Below are 18,943 nucleotides of genomic sequence, written 5' to 3' on the forward strand. Positions count from 1 at the left end.
GGTCTGTAAGACACACTATCCTTCGTTTTTTGTCTAAATCTGCAGCCTAGGCCCACTGGAGCTGGAGCTTGCGATCTTCAGAATCAATTCAACTGCGCATCTGAGGCGAGAAAATAGGCCCCGCCCATCAATATCGATGTCTCTCATGCCTAATGGGAACCGCTGCAAAGCAGTCTAGCAAACTAGCCATGTGGATTTTCATATAACCCATCCATAAATGAATGCTATGTGAACCCTTATAGTTCCATCATCACAAAAAACGTTAAATATCCTCCAAAACAGGTTCCAGTAATACCCCCTTCTTTACATGTAGGATTACTGCTTACCCCTTCCCTTATGGGAACTATGTCAGCCAGTTCTGAAATACCAGTCTCTCCAGAAAAAAATGACTGAACATACCTCAATGCTTGAAAAACGTTCCTCACACTGAAGCTTCTCAAGTACTCCTCAGCCATTCTGTGGGAACTACTCTGGATCTTAGTGACAACTGCTAAGATCATCAGTCTCCAGGCAGAAATCTTCATCCATCTGCTGCCTGAGAAAAAATAGCACACACGGTACCATTTAAAATAAAGTCTTGAAGAAAAAAAAAAAAAAAAATATCATTTTATCACCTCTTTCACTTTACCTCTTCCTATTACTTAGTATAGGCAGAGAGAATGACTGGGGGGTGGAGTCAAGGGAGGAGCTATATAGACAGCTCTGCTGTGGTGGTCTTTGTCACTTCCTGTTAGCAGGAGGATAATATCCCACAAGTAAGGATGAATCCGTGGACTTGTCGTATCTAGTAGAAGAAAAATAAAGACTGAGTAATTTCACTCAAGCTTTAGGAGTTAGGGCAGCATAAATTACATGGGAGGCGCAGTGAGAATTATGTCCCACCAGCTCCCATTGCTCTAAAGCCACCACTGCTCTCCTGAAGAGACAGATATGGACTATGGCTACACCCTAGAACAAAGCAGCACAATCTTGTACTACTTTAAAAATAATAAACTCTTGATTGAAGAACCTTTTCTCACACCTAACTTACCACCTAACTTACCACCTCCTTGCTCTTAACGTAGGCGAAGAGAATGACTGGGGTGGGAGGGAAGGGAGGTGATTTTTAACAGTTTTGCTGTGGTGCTCTTTGCCGCCTCCTGCTGGGCAGGAGTGATGATCCGTGGACTGATTGTGTCATTAAAAAGAAACATAAATTATGCTTACCTGATAATTTCATTTTCTTCCGTGGGAAAGAGTAAACAGCCGCATTCATTACTTGTGGGAAATAAGAACCTGGCCACCAGGAGGAGGCAAAGACACACCAGCCAAAGGCTCAAATATTCCTCCCACTTCCCCTATCCCCCAGTCATTCTGCCGAGGAACATGGACCAGTGGAAGAAATATCAAGATGAAAGGGTGCCAGAAGACTATACCGAAAAACGCCTCAAAAAACGGGCGGGGGGCTGTGGACTCTCCCACAGAAGAAAATAAAATTATCAGGTAAGCATAATTTATGTTTTTCTTCCTAATGGGAAAGTTTACAGCCGCATTCATTACTTGTGGGAAAATTATACCCAAGCCAAAGAGGATACTGAATGCCAAGAAAAGAAAGGTAAGAGGCGGCCCAATCTTAGGGTACCAGGACTGAACCACATCCCATAAAAAAAAAAAAGGTCCCGCTTCATCCAAAAGCAGGGAGAAAAAACAAAGAAAAAAGGGCCCCAAGGACACAAACGAGCCAAGCCTGGGTAAAAGCCACATGCAACACCACCGAGCCAACAGGACTCGAAGCGCACTATTGCCCAAAGGCAGATCCCATAAACACGCCCCCATAAGGGAACCCTGACCAACAACTCCCCAAAGGAAAAAGCAAGGTAGAGGGATAGCAAACTAGAACCCTGTCTTCCAAAAGACAGATCAAACTAGCTCAGGAGACTCCAGAAAGCCTCACTAGATGCCAGAAAAAAGAGCACCAGCCAAACGCGATCAAGTTGGAGAACGAAAGAACAAAAAGTATCTTGAGAAACCGAAAACCGCACAGACGACTGAGTAGCATGCCATAGTGCAGCCACAGATAAAGGTGAAAAAACCTTGTCCAGCTCCCCAGCTGGAGGGAACCAAGGAGTTCACCTCAAACCGAAAAAGAGACCTAGGCAGCTCTACGAGAACCCCACAACTCGGGAGAAAAGGAACCAGCAAAAACCAAGGTCTTAAACAAAACGCCCCTCCATGGAGGGAATATTCAGAGGATCCAACCCCCCCCCCCCCCGAGAGCTAAGAGAGCACCTCAACAGGGACCCACTGCATCCAAAAGAAACAGAGGCAGCTGAAAATCAAAAGATGACCAGAACCACAGCTTAGGATCCTGAGATAGCAGGGACGTCCTCAACTACCGCAGAACAGCCACAACGAGGACCGCCCACACACGGAAAGACCAACCTGGCCCACCCCACCCCTTGAACGAGAGGGAGGAAACACCACCAGCCACCTCAAAAGAGTATGACCGGAAACATGGGCAGAGTTCCACCAGAACCAGAGGAACAACGAACCCAGAAGCCCATTCCCAAGGGCATCTCCATCCCTGAACCAGGGACAAATAGGCACACACTGCCAGAGAGACAAAAGTCCCAAGGGAAGATGGAGGACAAGGGAAACCTTACAAAACTCGACACAGGAGACAAAACTAAACCAAAATGAGCCAGCCCCTAAAGGAGCAGAGACTACCCAAGGTAGCAATCTCAGGGCCCCATAACAGATACTGTTGTGGAAGATATGAGGACAAAGTGACCCTTACCAAGGCACTACACAGGAATGCTGATGCAAGGTCAGAGCACCAGAACAGACCCCAAAGGAAGTCCAGATCACATTCCCTCAAAGAAAACAAAGGCCCCGAGCAGCCATAAGAAGGGGACCAGACTCTATAAAGAGAAAAAGAAGAACCCTTTCCAGATGCAACCCGAATACCAAAGGGAAAAACCGGGACAAGCAGAGACAGAGCGATACCAACACCACCCGGAACCCCAGCCCTATCCCAGATCCACAAAGAGACCTGTAGAAGAGGACCCCAACCAAAATTCCGGTCAGACACACCTCGAGGAAGAAACCTGAAAAAAACGGGAACTCTAGCAAAACCCTAAGAAAAGGACTGCGAAAAAACGCAGAACTGATCTCAAGGTGATAGAACCCACCGACACAGAGCTCAACTCCGTAACATTCAGAAACTAGGGTCCCATGTTGGGCCCGACCCTAAGATGGTGGATAAAATTCTGGAAAAACCAGAACCAGAACCGAAACAAGGCGACCTTAATAAAACCGGGTTCAAGCTAGAAGAGACCTCCAGCAGCGAAGAAAGCGAACTAGGCTAGCCACCCCACAGCACCACTGCCGGATCACAGAGAATGCAGGCATGATACCGTAATGTCTTGCATACCAATCACGCGCTCCACAGTTAATTCGCTTAGAGTATCCATTAAAAGCGGAACGAAACGAGGTCCAGAGACCCAAGGAGTCTAACCACCCAAAGGGCAGCAAGAAGACAAAGGCCCAAAAACAGCCCTAGTGGAGAAGGCCCCGCCCCCCCTGAAGGAGAGCCAGAAGCGACGCGGCAGAAGCCACTGACCAAGCCCTGGGAATAGAGTGGCATGCCCAATCTCTCCCGGTATGCAGGTCTGAAGGTCCGGATGTAGATGTATAGTGTAGTTTGTGAAAACAAAACAATATAGCAATAAAACAAACACTCAAGGTCCTGCCGGACTCGCCAGGTGCAACATGAGTCACTGACAAATCAAAGTGCACACAACTCCGGACCCAACAGTCCGCGAACAACTTCCAAGGAAGTAATAAAAAAAAAAAAAAAAGTCCATCCCAGAAATTCCTGAAGGAATAATCAAATATAATAAAATATATATATATCCTAACCGGATTAAAAAAAAATAAGGCAGCCCATAGGCATCTGCCAAATAAACTCTGGGAAAGGACACGAGCGACCGACAAGAGACAATCAACATCCCCAATAGTCTAGCTCGAAGCACCATTCGAGGACACATTCCCCGACTGATAGAGTAGAGGGTCCCCGAATAAGTAAAAAAAACGAAAGAGTAGAACGTGCAGTTGCGCGAACCAATAACGAAAAGTATAACATGGAGGAATAATCGCCCCCGGAGAAAACTAAATAGACCCACCCAAAGTCTGGACACCCGGGATCGTCGGGCAAGAACAAAACCGAGCAGAAACTTCCAGGTCCTGCAGGTGAACCAGCGCCATCAATATATTGAAGCGGAAATGACCCGCCATCTCCAGGGGAAACAAACCACCCTGTGCAGAGGGAGAATTAACATTAGGGTTACCCGCAAATGTAGAGGAAGGGTGCTGTTGGGAATCCGCCATTTGAGGGACAGAGCCCCCAGTGGCTGATGGCTCAATAGGCTCCTGGTTCCCAGAGCCTGAGGAACCAGGTGCTCTAAGAAGGCACAAAAGACAGGACTGATAAACTTGCATCAGTCACAAGAGGAACGTCAGTCTCAGCTTTAGAATCCTCCATGGTTAAAACCAAAGAGAAAAAAAAAACGGCACCTGTCACCTACAATGGCTAGGGCACTCACCACCTCCTATGACCAGATCCAAACTTAGCAGAAAGTCCTCGTCGCCACAAGGTCAGGAATGCGGAAGCGTAAAAACCCAGCGTAATAACGCCCAGTCAAAAGGTGAACCGTAAAGTCAAAAAAAGCGCGCCAGAAAAAAATCGGCAACTAGGCCCCACTAAATCCTTCAAACAATTCTCCCGTCTCAGCCCCAGAGCCAATACCCACTACACAAAGCAGGGAGATCACATATGAAACATGATTAAGGAACCCCACCCTGTTCACAAATCCCCCCTAAGGAAGGAATTATCCCAAGATTCCTAGATCCGTACAGAGGAGTCTCACTGAGACCCATACCTATCTGTCACATAACATTCATATGGATAAAAATGAAACTATCTTACCGGAATCTACGCAGTGGAACAGGAACATGGCCCTTCAAGAATCACGGAGAGTAGCGTTGCCTCCGTAATGGACTTGAAAGACAGCAGGTAGCGAAGTGAAGGATCGGCAACGCCAAGTGCTAGAGCAGCTGTTAATACGAGACGGGATGGTGTCGCATAGAGAGCTCCCACTGCATCTCCGGACTCTAACATTCGCCCAGGCCCTCACTGAGAGACTAACAGGACTCCTGTCCCATTGCGAAGAGTAATACCCTCCATGAGAGACACACTTTATGGAAAAATCAATAAAAGTACTTTCTTTTAAAGAAAATAAAACTTTTGACACTTCTCTGCCAACCTCCTGGGACTAAAGACAAAGAATAACTGGGGGATAGGGGAAGTGGGAGGAGTATTTGAGCCTTTGGCTGGTGTGTCTTTGCCTCCTCCTGGTGGCCAGGTTCTTATTTCCCACAAGTAATGAATGCGGCTGTGGACTCTTTCCCATTAGGAAGAAAAATGGATTTATGTTTTTATTTTTGCTGAAGATCATCCCACACAAGTAGTGACATACTGATATATTCAAAGGTTAGCTTGTGAACAATATGCAGATGTATTTTATTTATTTTTAAATAGTACTTCTAAAAAAAAATGTTGTAACCTAGATGTCCCTTATTACATTTAAGTTACTGTTAGCTTCACTATAAAAACAGAATTTATGCTTACCTGATAAATTACTTTCTCTTGCGGTGTATCCAGTCCACGGATTCATCCTTTACTTGTGGGATATTCTCATTCCCTACAGGAAGTAGCAAAGAGAGCACACAGCAAAGCTGTCCATATAGCTCCCCCTCTAGCTCCAACCCCCAGTCATTCGACCAAAGGTTAGGAAGAAAAAGGAGAAACCATAGGGTGCAGTGGGGACTGTAGTTTAAGCAAAAAAATTTTACCTGACTTAAATGCCAGGGCCGGCCGTGGACTGGATACACAACAAGAGAAAGTAATTTATCAGGTAAGCATAAATTCTGTTTTCTCTTGCAAGGTGTATCCAGTCCACAGATTCATCCTTTACTTGTGGGATACCAATACCAAAGCTTTAGGACACGGATGAAGGGAGGGAACAAGACAGGTACCTTAAACGGAAGGCACCACTGCTTGCAAAACCTCTCCCCCAAAAATAGCCTTCCGAAGAAGCAAAAGTATCGAATTTGTAAAATTTGGCAAAAGTATGCAGTGAAGACCAAGTCGCTGCCTTACAAATCTGTTCAACAGAAGCCTCATTTTTGAAAGCCTATGTGGAAGCCACTGCTCTGGTAGAATGAGCAGTAATTCTTTCAGGAGGCTGCTGGCCAGTAGTCTCATAGGCCAAACGGATGATGCTTTTTAGCCAAAAGGAAAGAGAGGTAGCAGTCGCTTTCTGACCTCTCCTCTTACCAGAATAGATAACAAACAAGGAAGATGTTTGTCTGAAATCCTTAGTTGCTTGTAAATAGAACTTTAAAGCACGAACTACATCAATATTGTGTAATAGACGTTCCTTCTTCGAAGATGGATTAGGACACAGAGAAGGAACAACTATTTCCTGGTTAATATTCTTGTTAGAAACAACTTTAGGAAGAAAACCAGGCTTGGCACGCAAAACTACCTTATCTGCGTGGAACACCAGGTAAGGTGAATCACACTGTAAGGCAGATAATTCTGAAACTCTTCGAGCAGAAGAGATAGCTATCAAAAACAAAACTTTCCATGATAACTTAATGTCTATGGAATGTAAAGGTTCAAACGGAACCCCTTGAAGAACTGAAAGAACTACATTCAAACTCCATGGCGGAGCCACAGGTTTATAGACGGGCTTGATTCTGACTAAAGCCTGAGCAAACGCTTGAACGTCTGGTACCTCTGCCAGACGCTTGTGTAACAGGATAGACAAAGCAGATATTTGTCCTTTTAAGGAACTAGCTGACAATCCTTTCTCCAGTCCTTCTTGGAGGAAGGACAATATCCTGGGAATCCTAATCTTACTCCATGAGTAACCCTTGGATTCACACCAACAAAGATATTTCCGCCATATCTTATAGTAGATTTTCCTGGTGACAGGCTTTCTAGCCTGAATCAGAGTATCTATAACTGACTCAGAGAACCCACGCTTTGATAGAATTAAGCGTTCAATCTCCAAGCAGTCAGACGTAGAGAAACTAAATTTGGATGCTTGAACGGACCCTCTATTAGAAGATCCTGCCTCATTGGCAGTGTCCATGGTGGAACAGATGACATGTCCACTAGGTCTGCATACCAAGTCCTGCGTGGCCACGCAGGCGCTATCAGAATCGCCGAAGCCTTCTCCTGCTTGATTCTGGCAACCAGACGCGGGAGGAGAGGAAACAGTGGAAAAACATAAGCCAGATTGAAGGACCAAGGCGCTGCTAGAGCACCCATGAGACCTCAGAAAGGCCAATACAATCTCCGTGTGCGACTTGGTTCTTTGGAAAGTTGACGCCTGAATTAAGATGTCGTCTAGGTAAGGCGCCACTGCTATGCCCCGCGGTCTTAGAACCGCCAGGAGGGACCCTAGCACCTATGTGAAAATTCTGGGAGCAGTGGCCAACCCAAAAGGAAGAGCAACAAACTGAAAATGCTTGTCCAGAAAGGCGAACATGAGAAACTGGTGATGATCTTTGTGGATAGGAATGTGCAGATACGCATCCTTTAGATCCACGGTAGTCATATATTGACCCTCCTGGATCATTGGTAAGATTGTCCGAATGGTCTCCATCTTGAATGATGGGACTTTCAGACCGATCCTGGATCTCAAAATTCTAATCAAATTCCTCAAACAGGTTTGAGTAAAACCCCAGTCCTTGTTCTGCAATTGGAATTGGGTGGATCACTCCCATTGTATGTAGATCTTCTACACAGCGTAAAAACGCCTCTTTCTTTGTCTGATCTGTAGACAGACGAGAAATGTGGAACCTTCCCCTTGGAGGAGAGTCCTTGAATTCTAGAAGGTATCCCTGGGCTACAATCTCTAATGCCCAAGGATCGTGTACATCTCTTGCCCAGGCCTGAGCGAAGAGAGAGAGTCTGCCCACTACTAGATCCGGTCCCGGATCGGGGGCTACCCCTTCATGCTGTCTTGGTGGCAGCTGCAGGCTTTTTGGCCTGTTTACCCTTATTCCAGCCTTAATAAGGTTTCCAGTGTGCCTTGGGCTGTGAAGCGTTACCCTCTTGCTTTGCAGCCGGAGAGGATGAGGCGGGGCCGTTCCGGAAATTGCGAAAGGAACGAAAATTAGCTTTGTTCTTTGTCTTAAAGGGCTTGTCCTGATGGAGAGCATGGCCTTTTCCCCCGGTGATATCTGAAATAATCTCTTTCAATTCAGGCCCGAATAGGGTCTTCCCTTTGAAAGGAATGTTCAAAAACTTGGATTTAGACGACACATCGGCCGACCAGGACTTTAGCCATAGCGCCCTGCGCGCCAAAATGGCGAAACCTGAATTTTTCGCCGCTAACTTAGCTAATTGGAAAGCGGCGTCAGTGATAAAAGAATTAGCTAGCTTTAGAGCCTTAATTCTATCCATAATTTCCTCATAGGAGGTCTCCGTCTGGAGCGAGTCTTCCAGCGCCTCAAACCAGAAAGCAGCTGCAGTAGTTACAGGAATAATGCAGGCAATAGGTTGGAGAAGAAAACCTTGTTGAACAAAAATTTTCTTAAGTAAACCCTCTAATTTTTTATCCATAGGGTCTTTAAAAGCACAACTGTCTTCAATTGGTATGGTTGTGCGTTTAGCTAGTGTAGAAACAGCCCCCTCCACCTTAGGGACAGTCTGCCACAAGTCCCGCATGGGGTCAGATATGGGGAACATTTTCTTAAAAACAGGAGGGAGGACAAAAGGGACACCTGGCCTATCCCACTCCCTAGTAACGATATCCGCAATCCTCTTAGGGACCGGAAACGCATCCGTGTAAACAGGGACCTCTAGGTACTTGTCCATTTTACACAATTTCTCTGGGATCACCAAAGGGTCACAGTCATGCAGAGTAGCTAATGCCTCCCTAAGTAAAACACGGAGGTGTTCTAGTTTAAATTTAAAAGCCAATGTATCTGAATCTGTCTCGGGAGGAACCCTTCCTGAATCAGAGACTTCTCCCTCAAACATCAAATCCCTCGCTCCACTTCAGAGCGTTGTGAGGGTATATCGGATACGGCTACCAAAGCGTCAGAATACTCATAATCTGTTCTTAAAACGGAGCTATCACGCTTTGCAGGTAACACGGGCAGTTTAGCTAAGAAGGCTGTAAGAGAATTATCCATGACTGCCGCTAAGTCTTGTAATGTAAAAGGGTTAGACGCACTAGAGGTACTAGGCGTCGCTTGCGCGGGCGTAACTGGTTGTGACACTTGGGGAGAGGCAGACGGGCTACCCTCGTTAACTTCCGTCTGAGAATCATCTTGGGCCACATTCTTAAGTGCAACAATATGATCTTTAAAGTGTATAGACATATCAGTACAAGTGGGACACATTCTGAGAGGGCTTCTAAACACATTGAACAAGGATTATCCTTAGTGTCAGACATGTTTAACAGAGTAGTAGAGTACACAAACAGGCTTGGAATCACTTTAATCAAATAAAAAACACAGTTTGAAAAAAACGTTACTGTGCCTTTAAGAGATAAAAAGCACACAATTTTACAAAACGGTGAAAAATGCAGCAATCTTTCTGAAATTTTCACAGTATGTAGCTAAAGCCTTAATACGATTAACCCCTTAATGCCCAAACTAGAGCAGCCTAAAGCCAACACCTGGTTAAATCACTACAGCACCTTGCCACAGCCTTGCTGTGGCCCTACCATCCCTTAGGGATCAGATTTGGGGGAATATAGCTTCTTTTAGGCCCTCAAACATCAGCAGGACCCTCCATGTGCATCTGAGGCGTGAAATTAGGCCCCTCCCACTCTACTCCAGAGCTGTGAGGCCTAGTAAATCACTCCTAAGTGACTAAAAAACAGCCATGTGGTAATATCCCCAGAAAAAAACCAAAAGGGCTTTTAAAGTGTCTTGCAAAACGATATTTCCTTAGCCAAACAATCGATTGCCCTGAATAAGTGTCAACCAATATATTAGCCCTATTATGTAAGCATTCAATTCCTTACCAAGTCTGAACATAGCTTACCCTCCCCTCATGGGGATATTGTCAGTCTCTTATAGCATTATCTCAGTCTTGTCTAGAAATAAATGACTGAACATACCTTATTGCAGACCACCCTGCAAACTGTTCCCCCCATCTGAAGTTTTCTGGTACTCCTCAGTCCTGTATGGGAACAGCAGTGGATTTTAGTTACAACATGCTAAAATCATTTTCCTCTCAGCAGAAATCTTCATCACTTTTCTGCTAGAGAGTAAATAGTACAAACCGGTACCATTTAAAATAACAAACTTTTGATTGAAGATAATAAAAACTACAATTCTAACACCACATTCACTTTACCCTCCCGAGAGAGACCCTAATGCTTAGAGCCAGCAAAGAGAATGACTGGGGGGTGGAGCTAGAGGGGGAACTATATGGACAGCTTTGCTGTGTGCTCTCTTTGCTACTTCCTGTAGAGAATGAGAATATCCCACAAGTAAAGGATGAATCCGTGGACTGGATACACCTTGCAAATGTAAACTTTTCACTTTTTTTTTTCTTCATTCAAAATATATTTTTAAATGGTTCTACAATAGATTTTTTTTTTATCAACCAGATAAATGATTTACAATGTAGTATGTGACATACTTGAACAATATATATATGTATGCAATATTTATGTATGCTTGTCTAAATACACACTAAAAAATTATTTCTGAAGATTACGTTTAATGTAATCTTGAACTATGAACACATTTGTGCTGTCTGAAAGTGATAAATTTAAAAAAACTCTTTGAAGGGCAATTCCTACGTCATCTAATGACAGCAATATTCAGGGCCACAACAGAGGCTAACCCGCATTTACAAGGTTCTCAAAATATGCTTGCTTACATAATCAATGCATACAATGAAATAAAAAAAATTCTTGCTCTAAAGAACACACACACACATATATTAGATAGATATGGTAGGAATTTATATATAGATAGGATTAAGACAGACAAACAGGCCTGGATATTGAAAGCATCGACAGACAGACGAGAAACTGCCTTTCTAGCCCTGTTGGCCTCGCAGTACGTCAAAAAAGAATAATGCCTGTGTAACCCGTCGCTAAACCTACACTACCTGCCTCCCACTGTAAAGTTTCATCACTGAAAAGGTGGCAAGACAAAATATGGCTGACACCCTACTCATATCCAGTACTTCAGAGATTATAATACATTGCACTACTAGTGATGTATCCAAATTAAAGTGCAGTTTACTCCCCATAATACGCGGCTAACTCTACAGAACGCCTACACCTACGTCATACATTAGATACACTCCCCCTGGAATACCTAGCTAAATCCTTAATACTGCCTACACCTACATCATATCTTAGCTGGGCATTCCAGTGGAGTGTAGCTAACTACCATAGACCTACAATAGGTCTGCAATCTACCTGACTAAAAGTATACAAAAAACAAAAAAAAACTTCCTATAATAAACTATAGCAGCTATGTTGCTACATTTATATACAATGTTTAAATAATTACAATGCATATCATTAACCCCTTTCGATCATCAGGCCACAGATAGAGTCATCCAGGCAGTTCATGAGATATCTGCTCTATTTCTGTCTGACATGTCAAAGGTGGTATTTTATGATAGGTTGTACTGGAGTGACTTTAAATGTGGTCCTATTTTACTGTCAATTGTACAAAGGGTTGCCACCTCGGCCATGTTTTCCTGTACACTTATGAGTTACACCTGCTGCAGGGTAAGCAGGGCAGAAAATGCAATGTGCCTCTGGACATCACATGAATAGTGCTGATAAACATGTTCCTCCCTGCACACCCTACATCATGTGTAACTCATAAGTGTCCAAGAAAACATGGCTGAGGTGGCAACCCTAATTGTACACCTATGTTTGTCTATGGGTATTTTAGTGCTATGGCTATGTGCTTGATTTTATGTACCTTTTAGGAATGGTAGTGGCTGAAAAACCTGAACACAAATCAATAGGTGTGTCCACATACATGTATGGTATGTAGTAAGAGAAACAGCAGCATAAGCAATGGAACCCATGAGCAATCCAAGTCATTCATTAATAACAGAAACCCTACATCCAAAGCAAGGCATGGCACAATAGCAAAAAACTGGCCAGCAGATTATTCTGTAAACCTAATTAGTGAGAGTCATAACTGAGAATACCATCAAAACAGGTTAAAGCTGAAGTTGTAGAACTTAGGACAACCACACACTGACTTTTAAGAAGTGTTTCTCCCTGCTCTAGTGGTCATGGGGCATATACAACTAGTATAACAGAAGCAGGAAAGGTGTGTAAACTATAGGTAAATCTCCCTTTTGAAATGAGACAATTTATGCTTAAAGGGACATAACAATTTTTTTTCTTTTTACTGGAAAAACTATTCTCAACCTTCTCCTGGGAGGCCAAGAAAAGAGTTAAGAGGGAATTTAAGCTCTTCTGTGGGTTATTGCCCTCCTAGTGGCATGAATTATATCCCACATGCTATGGGCCCTATAATCATACAAAATAAATCTAGGTTTATATTCAACATGCAGTTTCTGTTTAAATATCAGTTTACACAGTGTTTGTTTAAACTTTACATAGAAATATTTAACAAGTTTAGTTTCTGCTCTTCTATGTGCGTGAGAGAACAGTTTGAATTTAAGCACCTTTAATCTGTTAGAATCACCATTGCAATTCACTTACCTGCATGCATCTGGACTGTAAAACTCCAGAGGCTCAGAGGGTTTTCTAAATGGAGGCCACATTTGACCAGCAGTTCCGTTAATCATGTTTGCCTGCTCTGAATTCCAAAAAGAAACCTGTATTAGAAAAAAACAAAAAGCATAAGCAACTTTTGACACTCATGAATCAGCTTTAGGGATATGACTGAAAAACATAATTTATGTAAAAAAAAAAACAAAACAAAAAAAAAAAAAACAAAACAAAACAAAAAAAAACTTACCTGATAAATTAATTTCTTTCATATTGGCAAGAGTCCATGAGCTTGTGACGTATGGGATATACAATCCTACCAGGAGGGGCAATGTTTCCCAAACCTCAAAATGCCTATAAATACACCCCTCACCACACCCCACAATTCAGTTTAACGAATAGCCAAGTAGTGGGGTGATAAAATAAGGAGTAAAAAAAGAGGAACTGGAAATAAAATTGTGTTTTTATACAAAATTCATAACCACCAAAAAAGGGTGGTTGCATATATGAAAAATGAATTTATCAGGTAAGTTCTTCTTACATAAATTATGTTTTCTTTCATGTAATTGGCAAAAGTCCATGACCTAGTGACGTATGGGATAGAAATACCCAAGATGTGGAAGACCACAGAAAAGTCACTAGAAAGGGAGGGATAAAATAAAAACAGCTATTTCCACTGAAAAAAAAATAATCAACAATTACATAAATTTCAAGAAAAAAAACAAATCATAAGCAGAAGAATCAAACTGAGACAGCTGCCTGAAGAACTTTTGTACCAAAGACTGCTTCAGAAGCAAATACATCAAAATGATAAAATTTAGTAAATGTATGCAAAGAAGACCAAGTTGCTGCTTTGCAAATCTGATCAACCGAAGCTTCATTCTTAAAAGCCCAAGTGGCGGTGACTGATCTAGAAGAATGAGCTGTTATACTCTGAGGCGGAGACTGTCCCGCCTCCAAATAAGCCTTGTGAATCAAAAGCTTTAACCAAGATGCCAAAGAAATGGCAGAGGCTTTGTGACCTTTCCTAGTACCAGAAAAAATAAAAAAAAATAAACTAGCTCTTACAACATCCAAAGAATGTAAAGATCTTTCAAGAGTGTTCTTAAGATTAGGACACAACAATTTCCCTACTAATGTTAGAATTCACAACCTTAGGAAATAATTTAAACTAAGACTGCAAAACAGCCTTATCCTGATGAAAAATCAGAAACTGAGACTCACAAGAGAGCAGACAATTCAGAAACTCTTCTAGCTGAAGAGATAGCAAAAAGGAACAACACTTTCCAAGAAAGTAGTGTAATATCCAAAGAATGCATAGGCTCAAAAGGAGGAGACTGCAAAGTGTTCAAAACCAAAGACTCCAAGGAGGAGAGATTGATTTAATAAAAGGCTTGGTACGAACCAAAGCCTGAACAAAAAACAGTGAATATCAGGAAGTTTAGCAATCTTTCTATGAAATAAAACAGAAAGAGCAGAGATTTGTCCCTTCAAAGTACTTGTAGACAAACCTTTATCCAAACCATCCTGAAGAAACTGTAAAATTCTAGGAATTCTAAAAGAATGCCAAGAGAATTTATGAAAAAAAAACACCATGAAATGTAGGTTTTCCAAACCCGATAATAAATCTTCTTGAAACAGACTTACGAGCCTGTAGCATAGTATTAGGTTTTCCAAACCCGATAATAAATCTTCCTTGAAACAGACTTACGAGCCTGTAGCATAGTATTAATCACTGAGTCTATGACTAAGCGTTCAATTTCCATACCTTCAAATTTAGAGATTTGAGATCCTGATGGGAAAAAAACGGCCCTTGAGACAGAAGGTCTGGCCTTAAAGGAAGTGGCCAAGGTTGGCAACTGGACATCCGGACAAGATCCGCATACCAACACCTGCGAGGCCATGCTGGTGTTATCAGAAACACATGCGATTGTTCCATTATGATCTTGGAGATCACCCTTGGAAGAAGAACTAGAGGCAAAAATGTAAGCAGGTTGGTAAAACCAAGGAACTACTAACGCATCCACCCTCTCCGCCTGAGGATCCCTGGATCTGGAAAGGTACCTGGGAAGCTTCTTGTTTAGATGGGAAGCCATCAGATCTATTTTTCGGGAAGACCCCACATCGGTACAATTTGACAAAATACATCTGGATGGAGAGACCACTCCCCTAGATGTAAAGACTGACAACTGAGATAATCCACTTCCCAATTGTCTACACCTGGGCTATGGATATGTATCACAGAAATTAGACAGGAGTTGGATTCCGCCCAAGAAAGTAACCAAGATACTTCTTTCATCGCTAAAGGACTGCGAGTCCCACCCTGATGGTTGACATATGCCACAGTTGTGATATTGTCTGTCTGAAAACGAATGCATGATTTGCTCATTAATAAAGGCCAAGCCTGAAGATACCTGAAAACAGCACAGAGTTCTAAAATATTGATTGGTAACCTCGCCTCTTGAGGATTTCAAACTCCTTGTGCTGTCCGAGACCCCCAGACAGCTCCCCAACCTATGAGACTCTGCATCATAGTACAGAAAGGACGAACAAAAGAGGCCCCTTGAATAATCCGATGATGGTCCAACCACCAGGACAGAGAGTTGAATGCTGGGATTTAAGTATGTCAATTGTGATATCTGAGTATAATCCCTGCACCATTGATTCTGCATGCAAAGCTGCAGAGGTCTCATATGAAAACTAGCAAAGGGGATCGCGTCCGATGCTGCAGTCATGAGACCTAAGACTTCCATGCACATAGCCACTGAAGGGAATGATCGTGACTGAAGGTTGACTGACAGGCAGAAACCAATTTCATTCGCCTGTCTGTTAAAGACAGAGTCATGGACACTGAATCTATCTGGAAACCTAAAGAGGTGACCCTTTTCTGAGGAATCAAGAAACTATTTGGTAAATTGATCCTCCAACCATGTTTTTGAAGAAACACCACAAGTTGATTTCTGTGAGATTCTACTAAATTAAAAGGATTGAGCAAGTACCAAGACATTATTCCAAATAAGGAAACCCCGAAATACCCTGCTCTCTGATTACAGATAGGGCACGAGAGCCTTCAAAAAAGTAAATTTATGCTTACCTGATAAATTAATTTCTTCTATGGTACGACAAGTCCACGGATTCATCCTTTACTTGTGTGATATTATCCTCCTGCTAACAGGAAGTGGCAAAGAGCACCACAGCAGAGCTGTCTATATAGTTCCTCCCTTAGCTCCACCCCCCAGTCATTCGACCGAAGGTACAGGAAGAAAAAAATGAGAAACTAAAAGGTGCAGAGGTGACTGAATTTTAAAATCAAAAAATAAAATCTGTCTTAAAATGACAGGGCGGGCCGTGGACTCGTCGTACCATAGAAGAAAACAGAATTTATGCTTACCTGATAAAATTCTTTCGCTTGCGATGTATCGAGCCCACAGATTCATCCACACTTGTGGGATATTCTCCTTCCTTACAGGAAGTGGCAAAGAGAGCACCCACAGCAGAGCGGGCCGTGGACTCGATAAATCGCAAGAGAAAGAAATTTATCAGGTAAGGATAAATTCTGTTTCCTCTTGCAAGATGTATCGAGTCCACGGATTCATCCATACTTGTGGGATACCAATACCAAAGCTTTAGGACACGGATGAAGGGAGGGACAAGACAGGTACCTTAAACGGAAGGCACCACTGCTTGTAGAACCTCTCTGTTCAACAGAAGCCTCATTTTTAAAAGCCCATGTGGAAGCCACTGCTCTAGTAGAATGAGCAGTAATCCTTTCAGGAGGCTGCTGGCCAGCAGTCTCATAAGCCAAACGGATGATGCTTTTCAGCCAAAAAGAAAGAGGTAGCCGTAGCCTTTTGACCTCTCCGCTTACCAGAATAAACCACAAACAATGAAGATGTTTGACGGAAACCTTTAGTTGCTTGTAAGTAGAACTTTAAAGCACGAACCACATCAAGATTGTGCAACAGACGTTCCTTCTTTGAAGAAGGATTAGGACACAGCAAAGGAACAACAATTTCCTGATTGATATTCCTATTAGAAACAACCTTAGGAAGGAATCCAGGTTTGGTACGCAAAACCACCTTATCTGCATGGAAAACAAGATAAGGCGAGTCACACTGTAAAGTAGATAACTCAGAAACTCTTTGAGCCGAAGAGATAGCTACTAAAAACAAAAAAGATAGCTACTAAAAACAAAAAACTTTCCAAGATAGCAGCTTAATATCTATGGAATGCATAGGTTCCAACGGAATCCCTTGAACTCTAAGGACTAAGTTTAGGCTCCATGGCGGAGCAACAGGTTTGAATACAGGCTTGATTCTGACTAAAGCCTGGCTAAACACTTGAACGTCTGGCCTGCCAGACGCTTGTGTAAAAGAATAGACAAAGCAGAAATCTGTCCTTTTAAGGAGCTAGCTGATAATCCCTTCTCCAATCCTTCTTGGAGAAAAGACAATATTCTAGGAATCCTAATCTTACTCCATGAGTAACCCTTGGATTCACACCAATAAAGATATTTGCGCCAAATCTTATGATAGATTTTCCTGGTGACAGGCTTTCTAGCTTGAATCAGGGTATCAATGACCGACTCAGAGAAACCACGCTTTGATAAAATCAGGCATTCAATCTCCAAGCAGTCAGACGCAGAGAAATCAGATTTGGATGCTTGAATGGACCTTGGATTAGATGGTCCTGCCTCATTGGCAGAGTCCACGGTGGAACAGATGACATGTCCACTAGGTCTGCATACTAAGTGCTGCGTGGCCACGCAGGTGCTATCAGAATCACCGAAGCTCTCTCCTGCTTGATTCTGGCAACCAGACGAGGGAGGAGAGGAAACAGTGGAAATACATAGGCCAGATTGAAGGACCAGGGCACTGCTAGAGCATCTATCAGTACCCCCTGGGGATCCCGGGACCTGGACCCGTAACAAGGAAGCTTGGCGTTCTGACGGGACGCCATCAGATCCAATTCTGGTGTGCCCCATAGCTGAGTCAGCTGGGCAAATACCTACGGATGGAGCTCCCACTCCACCCGGATGAAAAGTCTGACGACTTAGGAAATCCGCCTCCCAGTTCTCTACCCCTGGGATATGGATTGCTGAAAGATGGCAAGAGTGAGTCTCCGCCCCAGTTTCAGCAATCAAAACCAGTTAGATTATAGCACATATCTTTTAATTATCAGGTAAAACAAGAAGAAAGGCAGCAAGGGTCACTTGATCAAAAGACATAAGCGGTATTAGAGATGAAATGTAGTACTGGTGATCCAGCCGAGTGTTTATTATTTTTCTTTTTATGGATTATACAGTTCGTTCAATATTTGTATGTGGATGATTTTTTTCTCTTTTTCCAAATAAAACAAATAAATATTCAAAAAAAAAAAGTGTGAGTCTCCGCCCATCTGATTATTTTGGTTACTTCCATCATCGCTAGAGAACTCAGTGTTCCTCCTTGATGATTGATATAAGCTACAGTCGCGATGTTGTCCGACTGGAATCTGATGAATTTGGCCACAGCTAGCTGAGGCCACGCCTGAAGCGCATTGAATATCGCTCAGTTCTAGAATGTTTATCGGGAGGAGAGTTTCCTCCCGAGACCATAAGCCCTGTGCTTTCAGGAAGTTCCAGACTGCACCCCAGCCAAGCAGGCTGGCATCTGTCGTTACTATGAGCCACTCTGGCCTGCGGAAACACATTCCCTGAGACAGGTGGTCCTGAGACAACCACCAGAGAAGAGAATCTCTGGTCTCCTGATCCAGATGTATTTGAGGAGATAAATCTGCATAATCCCCATTCCACTGTTTGAGCATGCATAGTTGCAGTGGTCTGAGGTGTAGGCGGGCAAAAGGAACTATGTCCATTGCCGCTACCATGAGTCCGATTACCTCCATACACTGAGCCACTGATGGCCGAGGAATGGAATTAAGAGCTCGGCAAGTGGTTAAGAGTTTTCATTTCTCCTGAGTCTATCAGAGTCCCTAGGAAGGAAACTCTTGTGAGAGGGAAGAGAACTCTTTATGTTCACCTTCCCCCTTCGAGATCTCAGAAAAGCCAACACGATGTCCCTGTGAGACTTGGTTAGCTGGAAATTCGAAGCCTGAATTAAGATGTCATCTAGATAAGGCGCCACTGCTATGCCCCGCGGTCTTAGAACCGC

The 18,943-nt window shown here is 43.1% G+C and overlaps 1 protein-coding gene across 3 annotated transcripts in view; it reads right to left on the reverse strand.

The window, feature by feature from the left end:
* The window catches only part of SCARB1 (scavenger receptor class B member 1), a 629,187-nt gene that overhangs the window by 271,390 nt on the left and 338,854 nt on the right, over positions 1–18,943 (reverse strand). For all 3 annotated transcript variants that reach the window (XM_053701843.1, XM_053701842.1, XM_053701841.1), the window contains exon 6: positions 12,783–12,898. In XM_053701843.1, coding sequence (XP_053557818.1) covers positions 12,783–12,898 — 116 coding nt within the window. The remainder of the gene's footprint in view (positions 1–12,782; positions 12,899–18,943) is intronic.

This window comes from Bombina bombina, chromosome 2 (assembly GCF_027579735.1).
Source record: "Bombina bombina isolate aBomBom1 chromosome 2, aBomBom1.pri, whole genome shotgun sequence".
NCBI classification, from domain to species: domain Eukaryota; kingdom Metazoa; phylum Chordata; class Amphibia; order Anura; family Bombinatoridae; genus Bombina; species Bombina bombina.